This window comes from Phocoena phocoena, chromosome 3 (assembly GCF_963924675.1).
Source record: "Phocoena phocoena chromosome 3, mPhoPho1.1, whole genome shotgun sequence".
Taxonomy (NCBI): domain Eukaryota; kingdom Metazoa; phylum Chordata; class Mammalia; order Artiodactyla; family Phocoenidae; genus Phocoena; species Phocoena phocoena.
The window spans coordinates 76,569,222-76,591,697 of record NC_089221.1 but is presented as its reverse complement, the minus strand read 5'-3'; the positions used below and the strand labels follow the sequence as shown (position 1 = coordinate 76,591,697).

Here is a 22,476-nt window from a genome sequence, read left to right as displayed (position 1 = left end):
CAGTTCACTAGGCCTGGGATGAGGCCCACCCAGGTATTCAAATTTTTAACAAGTGGCCAAGGTAATTCTGCTTAAATTAGTGTCTTCAACTACACTTTGAGAAATACTGCAGTAGAGGCAAAGACATGAACTGAAAAAAGCTTTTGTTGACCACCCATTCCTTTTTGTAACATTGTCCTCTTTGGTACTAGTTTCTTTCTATCCTATGACCTACTCTCTCTATCTTCTTTGGCCTTTCCCTTACCCCCGTTAGTGGTTCCCAAGTGATCTTTAATTTTCTGCTTTTCTCTTTTTTACTCTTTCTCAAAGAATATATCTTCTGGATTTATCAGTCATATCTTTTCAGGTGGTTCTACAAAATAATCACAAAAGTCTCTTTAATCTAAAAATCTCTAAGCCAAAAGGAAGGTGCTGAAATCAATTTAGAGGCTTTGGGCAACATTTAAAAAAAGAAGGAGAAGGAGGAGAAGGAGAAGGAGAAATAGAATAGAAAATATCAAAGGAAGTATTAACGATAAGCAATGTTTCATGGAGCTTTTCTTTAAGATATGTGTGTACACCTACACATTGGATTGCAATGCATTTTTTTTTTTTTTTTTTTTTTTTTTTTTTTTTTTTTGCGTTATGCGGGCCTCTCACTGTTGTGGCTTCTCCCGTTGCGGAGCACAGGCTCCGGACGCGCAGGCTCAGCGGCCATGGCTCACGGGTCCAGCCGCTCTGCGTCATGTGGGATCCTCCCGGACCGGGGCATGAACCCGTGTCCCCTGCATCGGCAGGCGGACTCTCAACCACTGCGCCACCCGGGAAGCCCCCTGCAATGCACTTTTATAACCTTGTAGGTCATAGTTCAAAAAGTTTGAAACATACTGAGTCTTGGTCTCCTGAACTTCCGTGTGACATTACGAACACTATGTTTTCTTATGCATTCCCCTCATATCTAACCCATCTCTATTCTGGACATTACCACTTGTATAATCCATTCAAAATTGTCATCTCTAGGGGCTTCCCTGGTGGCGCAGTGGTTGAGAGTCCGCCTGCCGATGCAGGGGACACGGGTTCGTGCCCCGGTCCGGGAGGATGCCACATGCCGCGGAGCGACTGGGCTCGTGAGCCATGGCCGCTGAGCCTGCGCGTCTGGAGCCTGTGCTCCTCAACGGGAGAGGCCACAGCAGTGAGAGGCCTGCGTACTGCAAAAAAAAAAAAAAAAATTGTCATGTCTAAAACTGAATTTGCTGTGCCTTCTTGCTAACATTTTCCTCCTAAGTTTTAAAAATCTATCCATAAACTACTTTTCTGTCATCCAGATTAAAATTTCAGAATTCCTTTGTAATAATTTAGCCCTTACTACATAAATTTCCCTATAGCCTCATCTTACTACCCTGGCCTATCCTGTGGCCCTACCCAGCAGGAAACCTTATGGGCACCCATAGTAGTCACCGCTCCTCAGCTAGCTTCTTGAAGGCTGCCATGAACATGCACTGCATGGTATCTATAGCTGCCTTCTTCAAGACTGTAAGAGCCTTTGACAGCAAGATGCCCTGCTCTGTACAATGCCTACCTCTTTTTCTTAGCTATTCCTGTCATCATTACTCACTGTTATTGCCAAGGAAGAGGCACACCCTGGATTTTACCCTTTGCTACTTTCTAATGACATATCCACAAGTTTTCTGCCTCTTATCATGACTATAATTTTCACATCGTCTTGTTTGGTTTCTGTGATGACTTGGGTCTCAAGTCCAAGCTTTTGATGCCTAGGATATGTAACACCTGGCTGGTGTTCTCTCAGCTATAATTGCCTGCCTCACTCAGCGACCCCAAACTATCTAGTCGTACCTTGGAAAGTCATTTCAAAAGCTATCTTTCCTTTTCTCGTGTTCCCATCCTCTTCCTATACATCATCACCTTCATCTGGATTAATTCACTATCCTCCTAACTGATCATCCTACAACTGTTCTCTCACCCCACACCAAAATCATCTTAACACCCTGTGATAAATATTTATAAAGTGGTAGTCATGTACTGCCTTAGTGAAAAACTTTTTATGACTCCCTGTTTTGTATAGGATAAAAGTACAAATATTTTCCTTCTGGAGGGAAAAAGGCCTTAGCATACCCATCTGGCCATAGCATTCCTATTTTACCTTTCACTATTTTCATTTGTGAATTTTCTGTTCTAGTTCCCCAAAGCAGTCCTATATATGCTCCAGGGATGTTCTCACCATTTTAATTACCAGGACCCCTTGTTGGTTGTGGTTCATCATTGTGGAGCAGGCAGCTGTGGCTGAGGTTTAGGAGTAGGGTCCCACTACATACAAAGAAACCTCAAGATGAGGACCTCATTACACATTGGCAATAAGAAGTTAGTAAGAGCCCACACTGTAGAAGAAGAGGGAAATGAACAGGAGACCAACTCATTATTTACTTCTCTACTTACGGTCTGGCTGAAGCTCCTCATGTCCTCCCTTCACTAGTTGTTGGATCATTCTCAGAACTGGAGAGCACGTCAATCTATACACCGCGAGAGACTGTGTCATCAACTGTGGGGCCTGTGAGGCTATGGATTTTGCAAGATCACTGGGCTCCCACCTTTATCTTCCTTTTTCTTGATGGCTTGACTTCTCTATTTTCCTCTGCCCAAAGGGAATGTCCTTCTGCAGGACTTCTAGATCATTTGTTACTTGTACCACTCAGTTGATACTAAATTAGCTAATGCCTTGTAATATTTTTTTTTTGTTTTTGTCTCTCCTGTGTCAAAAGTAATGCTCATTATAATAAGTTCAAACAAAAATAGATTATAAAGAGTAAATCTTTCCTTTTCCCTGTTCCTTTTTAGTTCTACCACCCACAGCTTAGCACTATTGATAGTTTGTTGAGTACCCTTCCTGATTTGGGGGATGATTGGCTTTTTTTCAGAAGTATTATACTGTATCATGATGCATATATAATTCTACAACTTACTTTTTAAAATAAAATACTATAGCATTCTGGAAATCTTTCTATTTCATGCCATACAGAGCTAGATTGTCATTTTTTATACGTGTGCTTTCATTTTATATATGTTATATTGATATTTAAAATACCCCATGTGCTGACGTCACATTATATATCCAATTTGCCCAGGATAGTCCCATTTTAGGCCTTTTATCTCAGTATTTCATTGGTTTAGTGTTTGCCTCAGATTTTTCATTTTTGAATGAACTATTATTTAATAGTTACATATAAATAAACTAGGAGAGGTTTAGGTAGACCTACACCTTGTTTGTCTACATCCTGGCATGTTCTCATATGTGAGACACCAGTATAGTGAACAGAATTCTCACTTTAACATATGGTTAAATTGGCCAAATCCCATTTATCTTTTCCAGTTCCTTTCCAGAAGTAATATAAGCTAACACATCTTTTTCAAGGAGAGCAGGAAGGGTGCTTGCTGATAAAGTAAATGCACTCTGGCACGAGCAGTTAGATACAGCTAGCTTCTTCAGCTCTTAGGGGATGGTGGTGGCAGAACTATTCTATGCTGCCGGCTCTGCTGGCCACTTGATGCGTAGCCAGTTGTACTGAGCCCTGTGGTTACTTTGGCCTGTGGATTTGCACATTTCCCATCCTTTATTCAGTTTTGCCAGAGTGAATACAATCTGAGCTCTCTATTGCTGCAAGGATTTTATTACATATCATATGATATAAATCTACAGCTATTTATTTTACTGTTGGGTAACACATTTTTATTTTGTAATAACCATTTTGGTGACAGTGACTTAGAAAAAGCAAAAGAAAATAACAGTGTACATTTAATAGTTAGTAGTAAATTTCATTACACTGCCGAAAAGAATTAATGTGTAACTCACACTATGGGGGCTATAATGATATCACAGAAGACATGAAAACAAGAAGACATAGAGGGACTTCCCTGGTGGTCCAGCGGTTAAGATTCTGTGTTCCCAATGCAGGGGGCCCGGGTTCAATCCCTGGTCAGGGAACTAGATCCCACATGCTGTGGCTAAAGACCCCGCACGCTGCAAGGAAGATCCCGCGTGCCAAAACTAAGACCTGTTGCAGCCAAATAAACAAATAAATAAATAAAAATACTAAAGAAAAAACAGAAACATAGAAACATCAACATCTATTGCATAGTCTTAAGACCATGCCCGAAAATACAACATTTTAATACTTAGCTGCAGAAGGTACATTTGTGTACCACTTTATGAAACATGACTTTTCATTTAGACCAAGTGACCGTACTAAATTAATTTCTCTCATCTGCAGCTTCAGGTTTTCTTGTGCATGTATGAAAGGTGAAACAATAGCTGTTAATGTATTGGCTCTATTAAAAGAACTTTACTAACACTTAAATGATGCCACTTTTACCTCAGTATCATTGGATATTTCTAGTAAAAAAAATCAATTCCAGTAATGGTTCAATGTCTAATGTCTAATACATGGCATCAAAGTAAAGCATTTAGAAGTTCATTCTGTAAAAGGTGAAACACTTGACATTATTGTGAATACTATTTATTGTTAATTGAATTACAGACTGCAACATACATGATAAAATTGTTTGGTCTTGGTGATATTAAAGATATGTTGGGACTTCCCTGATGGTTCAGTGGTTAAGACTCTGTGCTTCCACTGCTTCCATCCCTGGTCGGGGAACTAAGATCCTGTGCAGACAAAAAAAAAAAAAAAGTTGAGGTAGAACATAACATCATAAATTTTTTTGAATAAATTTAGAACCTATAGAGAGAACTATACTTAGAATATGTTGTGATGCACATATTTGTGCAAGTCATAATTGCCTCTAAGAAATCTATAAAATCTACCAATCTAAATAGAAGATATAGTTCTAAAAGAGTACAAATATGTTTATACATACATGAAATAACCAGCCTGGAAATTAAAAAAATATATTTATTTATTTATTTTATTTACTTGGCTGTGCCCCATCTTAGTTGTGGCATGTGGGATCTTTGATCTTCCTTGTGGCATGCAGGATCTTTAGTTGTGACCTGTGGGATCTAGTTCCCTGACTAGGGATCAAACCTGGGCCCTCTGCATTGGGAGTGTGGAGTCTTAGCCACTGGACCACTAGGCAAGTCCCCAGCCCGGAAATGTTTATGGTTAGATTGATCTGATAAAATAAAAATAACTTAAGCATGGCAGTATACACTTTCTCTCTAACACATATATATGGAATCTAAAAAAAAGAAATGGTTCTGATGAACCTAAGGGCAGGACAGGAATAAAGACACAGATGTAGGATTTTAGAAATTTTTGAGACTTTGAAGAGTAAGTTTGTAAATCAATGAAAATATCCTACCATGGTATTAAATACTTTCGTAAAAATGTTCTCTAAATTTTGGTGCAGTTTCTGCAAAATCTACTGGAAATTTTTAGTCAAAGCATTTAACAAGTAGAAGGCAAAAAATTCAGTTTATGTGACGCTTTTAGGGAATTGCAATTATTGAACACAAAGCTTGCAAATAGGAGGACCTTGAAATGTTTCTCCGTGAAATCAAATGGGAAACTGAACAAATTAATTTATAAGAACTCGAATGTTTTATAAAATTTAATTGTGAAATTCCATAATTGTGTTTTGAAATACCTACACTTATGGGGAAAATATTTTGATGGAGTTCATATTTTTAATTGAATAAATTTATATTATGGTTCAGAATGAAGTTAACCTGGAAAAGCCTACAAGTTTGCAGTATCTAAATTAGCAAAACAAAAATAGAACTACCATATGACCCAGCAATCCTACTACTGGGCATATACCCTGAGAAAACCATAATTCAAAAAGAGTCATGTACCACAGTATTCATCGCAGCTCTATTTACAATAGCCAGGACATAGAAGCAGCCTAAGTGTCCATCGACAGATGAATGGATAAAGATGTGGCACATATATACGATGGAATATTACCCAGCCATAGAAAGAAACGAAATTGAGTTATTTGTAGTGAGGTGGATGGACCTAGAGTCTGTCATACAGAGTGAAGTAAGTCAGAAAGAGAAAAACAAATACTTTATGCTAACACATATATATGGAATCTAAAAAAAAAATGGTTCTGATGAACCTAAGGGCAGGACAGGAGTAAAAACACAGATGCAGGGAATGGACTTGAGGACACGGGGAGGGGGAAGGGTAAGCTGGGATGAAGTGAGAGAGTAACATTGACGTATACACTACCAAATGTAAAATAAATAGCTAGTGGGAAGCAGCCTCATAGCACAGGGAGATCAGCTCGGTGCTTTGTGACCACCTAGAGGGGTGGGTTAAGGAGGGTGGAAAGGAGACTCAAGAGGAAGGGGATATGGGAATATATGTATGCATATAGCTGATTCACTTTGTTACACAGCAGAAACTAACACACCATTGTAAAGCAATTATACTCCAATAAAGATGTTTTTAAAATAAATAAATAAATAAATTTAGCAAAACATTGAAAATAAGCATATATATTTATTTGATAAATTTGTCTTATGTTATTAGTCCAAAAAGGCACTTTGCATACAGGCAAAAAAATAGAAACTGTAAAAATATTTTGGGTAGAGTATTTATGTATTTCATTATTAAAAATTAAAATTGGTGATATTTTCCACTAGTGAATTTTCTCTGAACTTAATAAATTTACCAGGTAGATTTGCACCTGAGAAAGAGTATACAGAAGAGTCACTTGAAGGTGTCAACAACTTAAAATTTACTAACCATAAATTGTATCTTGGAAAATTATAAAAATAATACAATCATATTTTTAAAAATACATTCTTTAGAAAAATAACTGTGAGAGGCAGACACAACTAAGAAATTGATTAAAGTGTATGAAATGTACCAAGAATCATCTGTTTTTATATTTTTAATGTTAATATAAAGATCTTTTTACTTCAATGGGCATAGATATAAGAATTTTTTGAAAGAATGTTATTTTGAATATAAGTATTACATAGGTCCACAAATATTATAAAGCTACTAACTTGATTTGTAAGTATCCATCTCAAAAAATTACATAATTTAAATTATTTTCAGTACCCTTTTTACTCCAAGAAAAAAGGTCCTAGTTTGAATGAATAAATTCTATAATCCTTTGATGTATATATGCTTCATCCCCTCCTTCCCAAATCCCATTTCCCCTTTTCCAAATGATTGCTTTATTGTAATCCTTATACTTCAAATTCATTATTTCCAAAATGAACACTCCCTTTCCCCCTACAAATTAAAAATGTAACTCTTTCCTGTGGTTTTTCTCTTTCGCTTAAGAGTATGTCTTTTCTACCAGTCATTTAGAGTTAAAATCTTGCTATAAACACTGATTCCTCTCTCACCTTTACAAAGATCATTCTGGTGGTAGGATAGAGAATGAATTAGGAGATAATGCTAAAAATAGGGAAACACTTTAGCAAACTGCTGTACTAATCCAGCAGTTTGGATTTTGGATTTACACAGAAGCAATATGAGAACAGGGTTGGATATGACAAATATGAAGGCAAACTAACCATCTGGCTATGGGACTGGTGAGAGAAGGTTAGAACATGGCGGATGACTCCCACATTTCTGACATGAGTGCCTATGTTGATAGTGGTGCTGTTAACTATCAGAGGGACCTAAAGAATATGAAGACCTTTTAGAGGGAAGATAATAAAATTGTTTGGGGCATGTTGAGTTTAGGTGCCTGTGGGATGTCCACGGGAGTTATCCAGTGTGGAGCTGGACAGTTAGAACAGGAGCTCCAAACACAAGTTGTAGCAGAAGACATGGATACTGATGAAATTGTTCACTCAGAGGACCACAGGAAAGAGACAGAAAAAGGGACTGGTAAAGGAAACTGAGCTGTGGTGTCCAGGACAGATTTAGGGAGAAACAGTGCCCTAATAGCACTTCCTTTGGAGAAGGAAGTGCCTGTGACCAGTGTGAAGTGTAGCAGTTTGGACGGAAGACTGACATTTGGCAATTTTGAGGTTCTATAACTATAGGAGGAATTCAGGCCTAGCTTAGGAAATGTTCCCAGAAATATCTTACCATTTGAAACTTTTAGATTTAAGTTTAATAAATTAAGCTTCAAAGATATAATAGTTTATGTATAGTTTTGCAGGTAACATTTATTCTACTACTCCTCTACAAACTTATTATCATTATTCATTTTTACTTTGACTTTTTTCAAAGTTTCACATTGTGTGTACAAGGGCATGTTGATTAGTATAGAGTGGACTTTCTAACATCTTGTCAAGAATGTCAGTTTTATTATAATTTCACACATAGAACTATTCTAGAAATTTGACTTTGAAGTTGAGTCAATCCAAAACAATTTAAAAAATCTCTTTATTTTTCATTCTTAGGATTGTTTCTCAATGGTATCTATGCATAAAATTTTAATGTTTTTACATTCTATTTTTACTTATTAGTTCTTTCAAAGAATGTGTTCTGTATCTTTAGCCTTTATTTAGTAATTAAAGCACCTAGTTTAAGTAGTTTTCTTTCTATTGTACATGACTCCACATTGCTTCTTATATGTTAATTTTCGTCCCTCAGCTTTGGTATATGATTCATCTTTTAGTAGAAAAATACTGGGTTCTTTCATCACAATTACAGTCATTGGTCTGATAATCCCATGAGTCAATCTACACAAAACAAGAAGCTCATATCAAACTCGTGGCAGGTTTAGTTAAAATTAAAATGCATGCTCAACTGTAGAGATTGTCAAGTGTGGAAATAATATTTGTCCAGCTGGACAGCTTTCTTTTGTAGTTGCTAAATGAAAGTTGAGATTCTGTCTGCTCCTTGAAAGCTTCTGTGTCATGAAGGTAATTTGGACTGTTTGTGGTTTGACAGGGATTATTAAAATCAGATGAAGTGAAGGGAAGCAAGTGTGAGAAAGCAAAATTGACACTGACACTCTCTATTATTTGCAGCTTGGATCATGATGACTATGTTGATATGATAGATTCACTGTTGAGATATGTTAAGCAGCAAATAAAGTAAAAAGCAAGAATAGTGATGGATTTTCAGATTTAACATGAAGAAATCCAATATTTACTTTCACTGATTGCTTTTTAAATAGGTTTTCAGGTCATTTCATATGAATTTATTTATAACCAACAACAAATTATCCCTCTATTGAACTATAGAATTAAAAAGTATACTGCAAAGGCAGGATAACAGAAAATTAAATATTAAAGAAATAGATCACATGATTATAATAATAGAATTTTTAAACTAGAAGGGTCCTTAAAGATCGCTTTTATCTGATCTCCTTTTTTGGTAGATGGAAACTAGAAAGAGTTTTAAGGTATCACATTTAAATGTTATTTGATAGCATAAATAAATGTAAAATCTAATTTTTCACCATAAATATATTTTCTTACCTTTTCACAGTTATTATAGTATATTATAGTTATATGTTTTCTATAAATAGTATTATCTACTTTAATGAAGTAAATGCCTTCCATAAACATGATCTTCTACTGAAAGCATTCTTAGTAGAAGGAGTTATAGCAAAAGGCTATTTCAAGATGTCAACCAAGGACAGTTATAGTAGAAAAATATAAATAAATATGATGAATACATATATATAAAACTAGGTGAAGAACCTGGAATTATCCTATGCATTGTGGAAAACCTTCAGTGGTATTTAGGCAGGGTAGTGAAATGATCTGAATTGGTTTGTAACATGAGAAGTCTAATGCCAGTGTGCAAGGTGGATATCACCCAGGTTTCCAACAATTCGGTTCAATGGTTCTAACACTAACTACCTGGAGTTAGCACAGTCATTGCAAGTGAAAGGCTTAGTCCTGCAAGACTGCCCCCACTTCAGACGTGAGCAAGTGAGGTCTCCAGGGATACCCGCTTCTGCCTGGCTGACTACAAATTCAGCAGCTCCCACAGGTTCAGTAATTCATTTGAATGACTCACAGAACTCAGGAAAGTGCCATACTTCTGATTACAGTTTTATTAAAAAGGATACAACTCAGGAACAGCCAAATGGAAGAGACACATAGGATGAGGTAAGGAAGGGGGTAGGAGTGGCAAAAACCAAATATGTATTTATTATACCACAAATATGTATTTACGTATCTTGGAGACAGATAGTGTTCCAGATTTGGGGCGCTGGTGCAGAAAGAAGGAGAAGTCAAATTTGAGAGCAGTGGTGACCATTTAAGATATTAGGAAGAGAAAGGGTCAAAGAATTTGATGACCATTTAAAACAAGGGTCAGCAAACTTTTTCTATTAAAGGCCAGATAGTAAATACTTTAGGATTTGTGGACAGCATATGGCCACTGTAGTATATTCTTTTTTGTTTGTTTTTTAATTTTTACAACATGTTAGACATGTAAAAACTATCCTTAGCTTGTAGGCCATAGAAAAAACAGACTGCACCGTAGTTTGCTGACTCCTGATTTAAAATACTAGGCATGGGAGAGGGAGATTAGGTAGGTGGTGACCCTATGACATAGGAAGAAAAGTTATTTTAAGAAAAAGATTTTTTTTTCTTAAGATTATTTATTTATTTTATTTATTTTTATTTTGGGCGGCGTTGGCTCTTCGTTGCTGTAAGCGGGCTTTCTCCAGTTGCGGCGAGCGGCGGCTACTCTTCGTTGCGGTGCACCGGCTTCTGATTGCGGTGGCTTCTCGTTGCGGAGCATGAGCTCTAGGCGCGCGGGCTTCAATAGCTGTGGCTCACGGGCTCTAGAGCGCAGGCTCAGTAGTTGTGGCGCATGGGCTTAGTTGCTCCGCGGCATGTGGGATCTTCGCGGACCAGGGCTTGAACCCGTGTGCCCTGCATTGGCAGGCGGATTCTTAACCACTGCACCACCAGAAAAGTCCAAGAAAAAGATTTTGAATTAAATGTTGAACATGTTGAGTTGAAGGGACCTTTGGATCAGCAAAGTGGAATTGTCTAGTAAGTGCTTGGATATATGTGTAGGGTTTTAGAGAATTAGACACATAGACCTTGAATTTTCAGCATTAACATAATAGATGAAAGAGGTTGTGAAAAGCATGTAGAATAGGAAGAGGACCAGTAACTCTAGCATAAGATGTGTAGGAAGAGAAGCAAAAGAGAAATTTCCATAGTCCGCTTCCCAACTCAGGCAAGGGAAATAAGGAGATTTGGGAAGACTGAAAAATGAAACTAATATGAAAAGATTTTTGAGGTCTGAGGAGAAAATCAAATGAATAAAAACAAAACAAAAATTTTTAAGTAAAATAAATCGACTACAGTAAAATTACATAAAAGGAAGCAGTTGCTTTGAATGAAAAATGCTCAAGGAAAGTATTTAAAATGAGAAGCAGGTTTAGAAAGAACTCTGGTGAATATCAGTGTTCAATGGCAGAGATGAGAGAGGAGCCAATCAAGATGTTTATTAGTTTAATAAAAACTACTCTGGTCAATTTAAACAACGAGCAAACAAAGTGGCTGTTGGGCGGTTGAGCAGGGAAAGGATTTATTATATGTATCTCACAGAACCAAAAGGAAGCTGTATGAGCAATCAGTCAGTCAGAGGAGGACAGGAACTGGGCAATTACAGGGGTCTCAGCCAAAAAAATCCATGCATCTTTTCTTGGGAGGCTGGAAGTATCGTGATTGGTTTACTACCAGTGATTCCCTGTCCCTGCCTTCATTCAGATTTCAAAATTTATTTAGTATGCATCTGATGGTTCAGCTTGGCTCAGATTTCTAACCCTGAATCAATTAGTTATGACCAGGAAAGCTGGGTCCTTTAGCATAGAAAGTGCACCACCATTGTACATCTGATACTGTATATCAGATAAAAAAAGAAATGTGAGCTGGCCAGCTACCCAGAGTGGGGCCTCCTACCAGGAGCCTCTGAATAAATGATGTGAGAAACTAGAAGAGAACCAGGAAAGTATAATACTTAGGAAAATTGACAAGAGAGAAGACAACTTCAAGGAATGAGTAGCTGTCAGTACCAAATAGTGCAGAGATTGAGTATGATGGGAAGTGAAAAGTATTTTGTCAGTTTCAGTAAAAAGATGGAGGCTGAAACCAGATTGTTCTGGGTTGAGAAGTGAAAGATGAGAACATGAGATTAAGAAATATGGACTGCTATTTTGAGATGCCAGGCTATGAAAAGAAGGGGATCCTAGGGAGGGTTTTGTTGGTTTCTAAAAAGCAAGAAACTTGAACATGTTTATAGTCAACTGAAAGGGATATTGATGTTGTAGGACTAGTTGATGATAACTGATGGAGCAAAGCCCTGAAAGTCATAAAAGGGTATTTCAATGGATAGATTTATTCATCAAGTTGATGTTAATAAATAATATTACTAAAATTTAGGAGAATAGTATCACATTCATTTGACTAGCTAATCAATAATATTAACATTTTAGGAGAAATTCTTCAACTCTTGGAACATACTTTAAGAACTGTAACTCCTTTAGAAGCACCCATTTCGATACAAAGTACATACTAAGTTCAAAGCATTCTTGCCTAATTATTAAAAGAGTTCCTTAAAAATATAATTGACATCTCATAAGCTATTTATTATTCCCTCTTGCTACATAATACAACTGCCTTTTAAAAAGTGCTCCATAACTTAAACTTTCTAATGCAGATGTACTGTTTTCCAAATTACTAAGGTTTTACTGTACTTGAAAATTCATTAGTAAATCACAGCCCCATGATTTGCAACATTATTTAGCTCTAATCTCAAAATATATAATAATTTTATGACTTTTAAAAATTTATTTTTTTAGTCTTAAACTGATTTTTTTGAATTTTATTTATTTATTTATACAGCAGGTTCTTATTAGTTATCTATTTTATACATATTAGTGTATATATGTCAATCCCAATCTCCCAATTCATCCCACCACCATCCGCCACCCCCCAGCTTTCCCCGCTTGGTGTCCATACATTTGTTCTTTACATCTGTGTTTTATGACTTTTAAATCATGTGAAATATACAAGCGCCAAGTTATAAAAGAATGCTGAAATTAAATTCATTTTTAATTATCTTGGTTTCACTGTTGTATTAAAGCAAGAGATGACGAAGATTGCATATTGAAGATTATAAAGAGTTATTAAAATGAAAATATTTTCTGGAAAGAAAGGTACACTGAAAAATAAAGAAAGCAATGTCAATTTGGTGAGTAAAGCATATGACAATTAATTCTGTTTGTTTGTCAAGCTGCAATAGTGTATTCCAACTGATCCTGTCAGTTTCTACTTCATACATACACATATCTAAATTACTAATAGAGGAGTTACAGTGAAGTGTTCTATATTTTATCAAAGGGGATTTTAATAGTTGTAGTATGTTAATATGAGTACTTACTGGATGTATATCAATATTATAGCTCATATAATTATAATAATCAGAACTTCCACAATAATTAGTAGAAAGCATAGCAGTATAAATTGAATAAAACAAGTTCATTATTTCCTAATATAAGGCTTTAATGTATTAGGTATTTGAAATAACTGTCAACAAATGGAGATCCATTTGAGTTGTTTCTCAGTCTTAGGGGAGGCTAGAACATTAAAATTTCAACTCTCAGTAATTGATGAAAATAAATCTTTGGCAACTCTGAGATATCACAGGGGAAGATCTAGCCTTAAAAAAATCTTTTTTGGAAATTATATAGGCTTCATAATGAATGAAATTTATAATGGTTCTAGGGAAAGCTGTTAAATATATATGGCAGTAAACAAGCCAACATATATGAGAGGTAAAATAATAATTCTCTTGTACAACTTTATAACTACATAAAATTGTCAAGATTTAGTAAAAGTTAAATGTTGAATTATATAAAGTTGGCAGGACTTTGTGAATGATATAAGAAGACTACTTTGTTGACTAAATATGGATGGAAAAATTAAAATGAACTAGGCCAGAAGAAAAGACTGGTCCAGATTTCAGAATGGCGACCTGGTCCAGATTTCAGTTTGCTTTTTTTTTTATCAAATCAGCAACTCAAACCAAACAAGAAATACAAAGAATAATACAAATAATATAAAAGATACCAAGAATAATAGCTCAAGGATACATGATGGCTGTAATGTCATCTTTTTCCTTGTGGAGGCATAATGCCCAAACTCAGTTCATCTCAGACATCTTTTGTTGAGTAAAGAGTGTGTCAATTCAAAGGAACCCAGGAACATGGGCTGATTGCGTTTTAGAATATTTTAGGGAGATGCAGGTTGGAGAATGGAGCATCAGTTCAGGGCATCTACCTATTACCATAAGAGAATGTTTTCCTGCCTCACGTTTCCTCTTTTCACATAATATTTCTTGCTAAGCTACATATTCTACTTTAGCTTTTCATGTGGCAGTCCTGGAGAAGGGAAAAGGGAAGAATTAAAAATAGCTCTGAGGGCTTTCCCTGGTGGCGCAGTGGTTGAGAGTCCACCTGCGGATGCAGGGGACACAGGTTCCTGCCCCGGTCCTGGAAGATCCCACATGCCGCGGAGTGGCTGGGCCCGTGAGCCATGGCCGCTGAGCCTGCGCGTCCGGAGCCTGTGCTCGCAACGGGAGAGGCCACAACAGTGAGAGGCCCGCGTACCGCAAAAAAAAAAACCCAAAAAAACACAAAAATAGCTCTGAGAGTCCAGGATACAGGAACAATGATGGTATTGACAAACGAAATAGTCCATGAAAAGTTAATTTGGGGGGTTCATAAATATGTCTTCTCCTACCATTTTTATAGAATACAACAAATTTATAGCTAGAAGAAACCTCAGAGCCTAATAAATCCATTCACCTCATTTTATAAATGAGGAACATAAGCTCCATCCCTCTTGACAGATTGAGTGACTCACCCAAAGTCACAGAGGCATTGGCAGACCAGGATCAGGACTCAGATCTTTTGATTCTTGGTTCAATGATGTTTAGAGTTAAATGTATTTTATTATAGAGCAACATTTTGAAACTTGTTCAGTTATATGTGGAATGTATAATTATCTTTAATTAATCAGAATACCCCACTTACTGTGCTAATTAACTGTTTATTTTAGGCTAGACAGTGATATTGGATGGTAGGACTTCAGGTGAGCTAGAGCTGGTGGACACATTAATTCCACAGTGCAGCCATAGATAGGAAAGGCATTAGACCCTCCTCACTGGAGAAATCACTTGATCCAAATGTTTCCTTTACTAACTAAATTCCTGTGTGGATTTCCTCCCAAGGGTTGGTTTTTCTATCTTTCAATCCTTTTTAATCATATTGGTCTTAAGAAGAATGGCACTCAGGACTAGTGATAAGATAAGATAAGAACTCTAACCATTGTATGTGTTTAAATAAAGAAGAAGAGACCTTAGGATAGAAAGGTATCATTTTAAAATATGTTAAGGGACAAGTGAGAGTCCAAAATTACTTTTGTGTGCTTTCTTTTGATCACGTAAGGTATGATTAGTTTTATTGCTTTACTGTAATGTTTTCTGGCAGTGCTTATAATATTTTCATATTTTATTATAGTCATTGTTCTTAGGAATTTATAACTCAACTGTTATAATTTGCATGTGGCTGAAATTTGATCTACAGATGTTTGGCTTAGATATAATTCTTCAAACATAACTTGTCTTTAAAAGGCAATAATTAATATTAGATTGGCTGCTAATACTTGTTTGAAATATTAAACACTTTTTTTAATCTTATACAAAAAGTGATCAGAAACATTACAGGAGAATGAACATTTAAAAACAGTGTTGGGGAATGGAAATTTCAAAAACAAAGTTATTGTACTTTAAAAAGTTATAGTTCCCATCTTTGATTGATCGTCGATTAGGATAAGAGACTTCATTCATTATGTCAAATTATTATTGTGTCCCTGATGATGATTTATAGGGACATAAACAGAATATAAAGCTATATCTTGATCCATAGCTTCATAGCCTCTTCCTTTTTCCCCTTAGATTTTTTAAAGGTAATTCTATCTTTTTGAAATACCACTGAAGTATTTCCCAGATTACATTGGTCCCTCAATAATTTACTTTTCTGTTGTTGAGGTCATAATTATGTTTCACTTAGAATATAGCAGTGATCTTTCTACTCGCCCCCTTTCTTATGGTCCTGTGCTTATTACTGTTCCTTGAGAGGAGAAACTGTTCAATCATTCAGTCTCTCTGCTCCTTCATGATGCCCAGCACAGTGTCAGACACACTGTGGACCTACAAAATACATGTAAGGAAATGGGAAGTTTGGTGTCTGTGCTTATACTCATTCAGTGCATGCTTCTTTCTCACCACAGTCCTGCAGGGATCACTGCCATCCTAATGGGAAAGCTTCTAAATCCAAACTTTAGCATCACTTACTACAGTCTGTACTCTCCCTCCTTTATTTCTCATGTTGGTCCTGTGCATCCCTATTCACTCAGGTTAATTTTCTCATCTTATTATAGTTTGCCCATCAAGTTTTCTCTTATCCTATCACACAGCATCTTAAACTTTACTACCACTGTAAAGGTGACTCTTGTTTCTCTTGTCCTTCACCACCTTGAAATCTTATCATACATATGGAAGCATCACAGATCTATGCCAGTCATATGAAAACTCTGAACCATCATCATTCTGGTACCCTATCATTGTTATCAAATGGCATTCCTTTATAATGACAGTCTTTGTATGTACTGATTAACTTCTCTACTGAGGTTAAATAGAGAAAATCATGCAACCATGTAGATTGGGAATCCTTCAAAATCATGGCCACCAGCCCTATCTGAATGTTTGACCTGTTTCTGTCCATTATTGTTTTACCCCAGAGCTGATTTCAATGAAGGACATAACACACACATTCAATATTGAAATGATACAAAACAACAGATTTCCTTTAACAGCATTTGTAAGCACAAATACCACAAAACAATACAGAAAGTTTGGTGAAATGGTCAGTGGAGAGATATTTAGGAATTATTATGTAAGGTTTGAATCAGACTTTGAAAGAAATTATAAATACAAATTGGCAAGAGAGAAGTTTTAAGGTTGGAAGATATTTCAAATGAAGACATATAGAAAGTGTATTGGGTTGGCCAAAAAGTTCGTTCGGGTTTTTCCATAGCAGCGTACCAAAAACCCGAACGAACTTTTTGGCCAACCCAATAAAATAAGAGATCATACACGTCCTGAGAGCAAAGCTAATTTCTTTTTTAACTACTTTTCCTAATTATATATAAAATAAGTACTTATTGCAAAACATAGGAAAGTGCTAAATATGAAGAAGAAAATAAAAATCAACCATAGTCTATCCAGTCTGTCCAAAGATAACCATTTTAACATTTTGTTTAATATCATTTCTACATTCTAAAATGTTTTATATGCAGTAACTGATTCATTTATCAAGAGTCCAGCAACCTCAAGTTTTAAAACCAAACAGGTCTGGGTTCATACCCTACCCCCTAACACTGGGTAGCTATGTAACATGGACATGTTAGTTCATTTCTTTGGGCCCAACTTCCCTCCCCTATACATGAGGATAATAGCTGTTTTGTAGAGTTATTATGAAGATTAAGGAAGGTGATGTATATAAATTACCTTACACATAGTAGATATACGACAAATCATATTACTAGTTTGCTATTATATTTAAGCTGACTTCTACACATATTTTCTTTAGTTTGAATATGTGGAGTCTGAAGTAATGAGGCGTTACAATATCGATAAATTGGGGCAACTCTGAACAGAATATTGATAATATAATTTGTTTTATTACAGAGAAGCTGGCTATAAACAAAATATTTACTAAGTTTGAGTTCTGTACGAGAACCCTCAGCCATTCAAATCTTTCCATTATAAAAGTGAAATTTTATTTTCTTGCAACAGTTTTTGAATATCTCATCACCTGAAAAGTTGAACTACCCAAAAAGATTCAAAAATATGTAAATACATAAACTGAATTCATTATTAGTAATATTGGCCTTTGGGTTCAGAAATGACCGTTATGATAATAGCTGTAAGTAGGTGAGCTACTGGAAAGATAGGAAGATATCAAACTCATTGGTATATGGAAATATTGAGGTTTTGGTGACCTAAAGAAGTATAACTTCTGATGGACATAGCATTTTCTACCACTTATCTTATAGTTTTGGCAATTTAATTTTTTTGCCTGATTTCAAGTTAATATTAATTATGGTATATTATAGGTAAATATTTGTTTTCAAATGAAAAATTAAACCTTTTATTGCAAAATATTTTAAAAGGAGACTCCAAATGTATGAGGATTTATTTATTTATTTATTTTTGGCTGTGTTGGGTCTTCGTTTCTGTGCGCGGGCTTTCTCTAGTTGCGGCAAGTGGGGGCCACTCTTCATCGCGGTGCGCGGGCCTCTCACTGTCACAGCCTCTCTTGTTGTGGAGCACAAGCTCCAGACACGCAGGCTCAGTAGTTGTGGCTCACGGACCTAGTTGCTCCACGGCATGTGGGATCTTCCCAGATCAGGGCTCGAACCTGTGTCCCCTGCATTGGCAGGCAGATTCTCAACCACTGTGCCACCAGGGAAGCCCCTGTATGAGGATTTTGATATTTAAAAATGGTATATTGGAACTAATTGAGCTTCAAATGACAAGTCTGGTGATACCATGGACTTCTATATTAAAATGTTTTAGTGGAATGTTTTCCTCTTAAAGTAATATCTCTTAGGAAGAATAAAAGCTGTATTCCAAAACAACTTCTTTGAAGTGCCAGATAGAAACTATGAGAACTCTTTAGCTGTTTTATTATATGATAATAAATTACCTACATTTATTAATCATTAAATAATTAAGGATGAGTGTGTCTATTAGTGTTGTAGCTTCTGCAAAACTTTTTAGATAATATTTCAAATATTTTGGGTGTATCCAAACTAAAACCATATTTTTCCACGCCTTTTTCTTGTTAATATTCAGTCTATGTATATGTGTTATAATTTAATGTTTAAATTTCTCATTCATTTATACCATCAGTCATCAGATTAATATTTTATGTCAAAAAATAACGTACCTCTAAATAAAAAAATTTTACACTCTGCCCCAACTCTATCATTTTTAGTCTATCTCATTGCCCTGCTCTATTTGTTCTCATAGCACTTCTCATCATGTAAACTTTTATAAAATATATCTGGTTATGTGTTTTTAAAATCTACCTTCCCCACTAGATCAAAAACACCATGAGGGCAGGGATTTTGACTTGTTGCAGCTATATCCCCAGCTTCTTCAGCAGTGCCTGTTATATATCAAGCATTCAGTGAATACATATGGAATGAGTGATTGAAGTTTTGGTAGTGGGAAAATGCTTATCTCTAGAAGGAGTATTGTATTTAAGTTTTAGTCCAATATCAGTACTTAGGTTGACAAGGGTGGTAGAAGAACACAAGGGAAATTTTACCTTCTTCACATATAAAACAGGACTAGGGGATGAGACTAAAAAATTCTGAGTTTCCAGTGACTAGGTCAATATGTTGATAAGAGTGGAGGGAAGTTGCTGAATTCTTGAAGCAACCACCCTTGTTCACACAGGTCCCTGAGGCTTCGCGATTTCCTTTGCAGCTTTGGTTACAGTGAGAAGCAGCAGGATGCTTAGGTACTCTGACTTTTTTTCAGCTTTCAAACCACAGAGAAATGTGAAAATTAGGTCACACCTCATGAAATTTAAATAATAAAACAATCTACCTAGATTAATAATACCCTACTTCTTCTACTGCTGTATTTTGCCTCTAAATGGGCATTATTATTTTGGAGTTAATATCACAACTTGAGGTGGGTTTTTTCCTTTCATTTTGGGGAAACTGACATTTTTTATTCTTATTCCTCAGGATGGATTGGGGAGATGAATATTCCCATAATTCTTTTGACCTACATTGTTTGTTAAATTCATTTCCTGGAGACTTGGAGTTTAAGCAGATCTTCAATGACATTGATGAAAAGATAGAACAAAATGCCATAAGGTAAATATTGCTAATTTTAAAACAAATTGGTTTCATGTTTTATTTACACGAACTTTTATCTTGTCTAATTTTAGTGTTTCCTGCTCTTAAGAAAATTTTAGGTTTTAATTATTATTAACTTTCCTGAAAAAAAATTAATTAGACCCTCCCCTCTAGAATATAACATGATTTTCCTTATCTGATTACTACTTTAAATAAGGCTAAAAAATATAGGCATTGCCTTCAAATAGATAAAGTTTGTTGAATTACTCTTGTTGGGAGGAGGAAGTTTTCCTCTACCCTTCTAGGTTCTTTTGAGTGGTCTAAGAATTAAATTGACATGAGACAGATTAACAGAAGAAAATCAGACAAAAGTGTAATTACATGTATACATGGGAGAGAGACAGAAAAACTGAGTAGCTGGCCAAAATGGGCAAAATTCTCACCTTAACCATTCTCAGCTAAAGGCAAAAGAGGATGTTGAGGGTGGGTAGAGTGTCTTGGGAAGTTACCAGGAAAAGCACAGTAAACAAGGGTAAGGTTGTTATGCAGATTTAAGTCAGTACCTTCTCCACTGATAAGAGTTTCTAGAGATCCTCCTCTGCCTGGTACAGTGAGGGAGACACCCTTACAAATGGAGATTTTCCTTATAAATGTGAATGTTTCTAACAAAAGGATAGCTCATGCTTGGTTTTCAGAGTGTTTACCATATGTGTGTTTCTTAGAAAACAACCAGCTTAAAATAATTTAATATGCCAAAGAGACCTATTTTAGGGTGGCAAATTCTGCTCCCCTAAACTGTTCATGATTTCTTAGTTTGCCAGTATTGATGGCCTGCATTTTCACTAATAGGTTTAGAATTAAATGTTCTCATTTGATGGATAAGCACAGAAATTAAAATTTTGGAATTAAGGTATTAAAATAAAATCGTAGTATAAGGCCATGGATTGCTTGAATTGCTGAAAGCAGAACATTAAATTATTTTTATGTAATGTTTGTCATTTTAAGTCTCTTCACTTACTTAAGAGGCTAGGGAGTCCACCTAAGCAAGGTTAGTCTTTATCACCTACTCCAAAATTAGTGTTTCTAAACACTGGGGGAAGCAGGGACAGTTAAGCAGATTTCCATTAATACATATTCTCTGATAGAAAGGACTCTGTCTTTATCTGCATTTGGACCCTAGAGTCAGTTCACTTATTTCAATCCTTTTGGTCAAAGATTCTAATAATTCGTCTCGTGTTGAAACCGTGTAACTCAGATTGGGATTGAACCCACGGGCCGGGACTTGAACCCAGCCTAAACCCAAATTGGGACTTGAACCCACGGTGTTTTAATTAGAATCACTCAACTTGTGTCTGGACTTACTGAGGCTCAGGTTCTTTGTCTCTCAGCACAGAAGGAATTCAGCAAGAGGCAAAGTGATAGGCAACAAGTAGATTTATTAATATAGGAAGCTTGTGAGAGATGCAAGCGGACAGGTGAGGGAGCTCTGCCCCAAGGATTAAGCGGGCTACATTTTTATAATCAAAGGAAAGTGGGACAGGGGGAAAAGACCACCTTCTTCCTCATTCTTCCTCATCAGGCTTACATCACTACCTCCTCCTTCTTATCGGGCAGGAGAGTATTTGACCCATAAGGTCAAACTAGGACTGTCAGGGCACTTATTCAAATCAGCAGAAGTGTGGTAACATATAATAAACTATGTTGAATCATCTCAGGTTTCCATATAATGAGGGTCTCCTACTTTGGAATGTCACCTTTCCCTTAAATTCCTGTCCTTGGTCCTAAGGATCATTATCTTGTTGAACTCTACCAGCAGAATGCAGGCCTCATTTTTTCTCTTTCACTTAATGACCTGGGGTATATCTCGTGCTTTTATTTATGACTTTATAGTTAAGCAAGCTTGCTTCTTCCACCACATTCCGATAGCTTTCTTGAGTGACTTAACTTACAGTGATCTCCCAAAGTTCCCTAGGTTTCCCTCTCTATCTATAATCCCCTACTGGGACTTCTACAACCACCTGTGTAACTATCCTACTCTATCCCTATCAATGTGGGTTACAAATATGCACACCACAGTAAAAATTTCTATTATTGAATGACATATAGTATCTCCTTTTTGAAAACTTAAAATATAGTTATATTGGATTGTCAAAGGCACTGAACCAAGCAAGTGAAATTTTCTTGCAATTTTTTCCTCATGTTTAATATGAGAATACAGTTAATTTTTCATCATAACAATGGGCATAAATAACTTAAATTCAAAAGATAACCTATACTCCAATAAAAATTTTATAAAACAGAAAACAAAAAACCAAAAGGTAGCATATTGTTGCGGAATTATAATTAAAAACAAAATCTTCTCCCATCCCAGAAATCCTCTCCACAAAAGCAAAAGAGAAAGAAAACACTTCTGTTATTCAATAGGCATTAAACCAAACTGTAATAAGCATCCCAGGCGATCTGCTAAGAGATTGCAAAGACAGAAAGGAACCACACACAGCCCTTTATATAGTCTAGTAGGTATACCCATTACATACATGTTTTCAAGATCGACAATAACTTATAGGAGAAAATGGGACGCGAGAGGATGGTCATGTCCCAGGTCTCGGGTGAGTCCCAAGTCCCTG

At 36.1% G+C, this 22,476-nt stretch overlaps 1 protein-coding gene across 1 annotated transcript in view; it reads left to right on the top strand.

The window, feature by feature from the left end:
- KIAA0825 (KIAA0825 ortholog) overlaps positions 1–22,476 on the top strand; it is a 407,465-nt gene that overhangs the window by 43,624 nt on the left and 341,365 nt on the right. Inside the window, exon 3 of the mRNA XM_065874850.1 lies at positions 19,736–19,867. Coding sequence (XP_065730922.1) covers positions 19,737–19,867 — 131 coding nt within the window. The 5' untranslated portion in view covers position 19,736. The remainder of the gene's footprint in view (positions 1–19,735; positions 19,868–22,476) is intronic.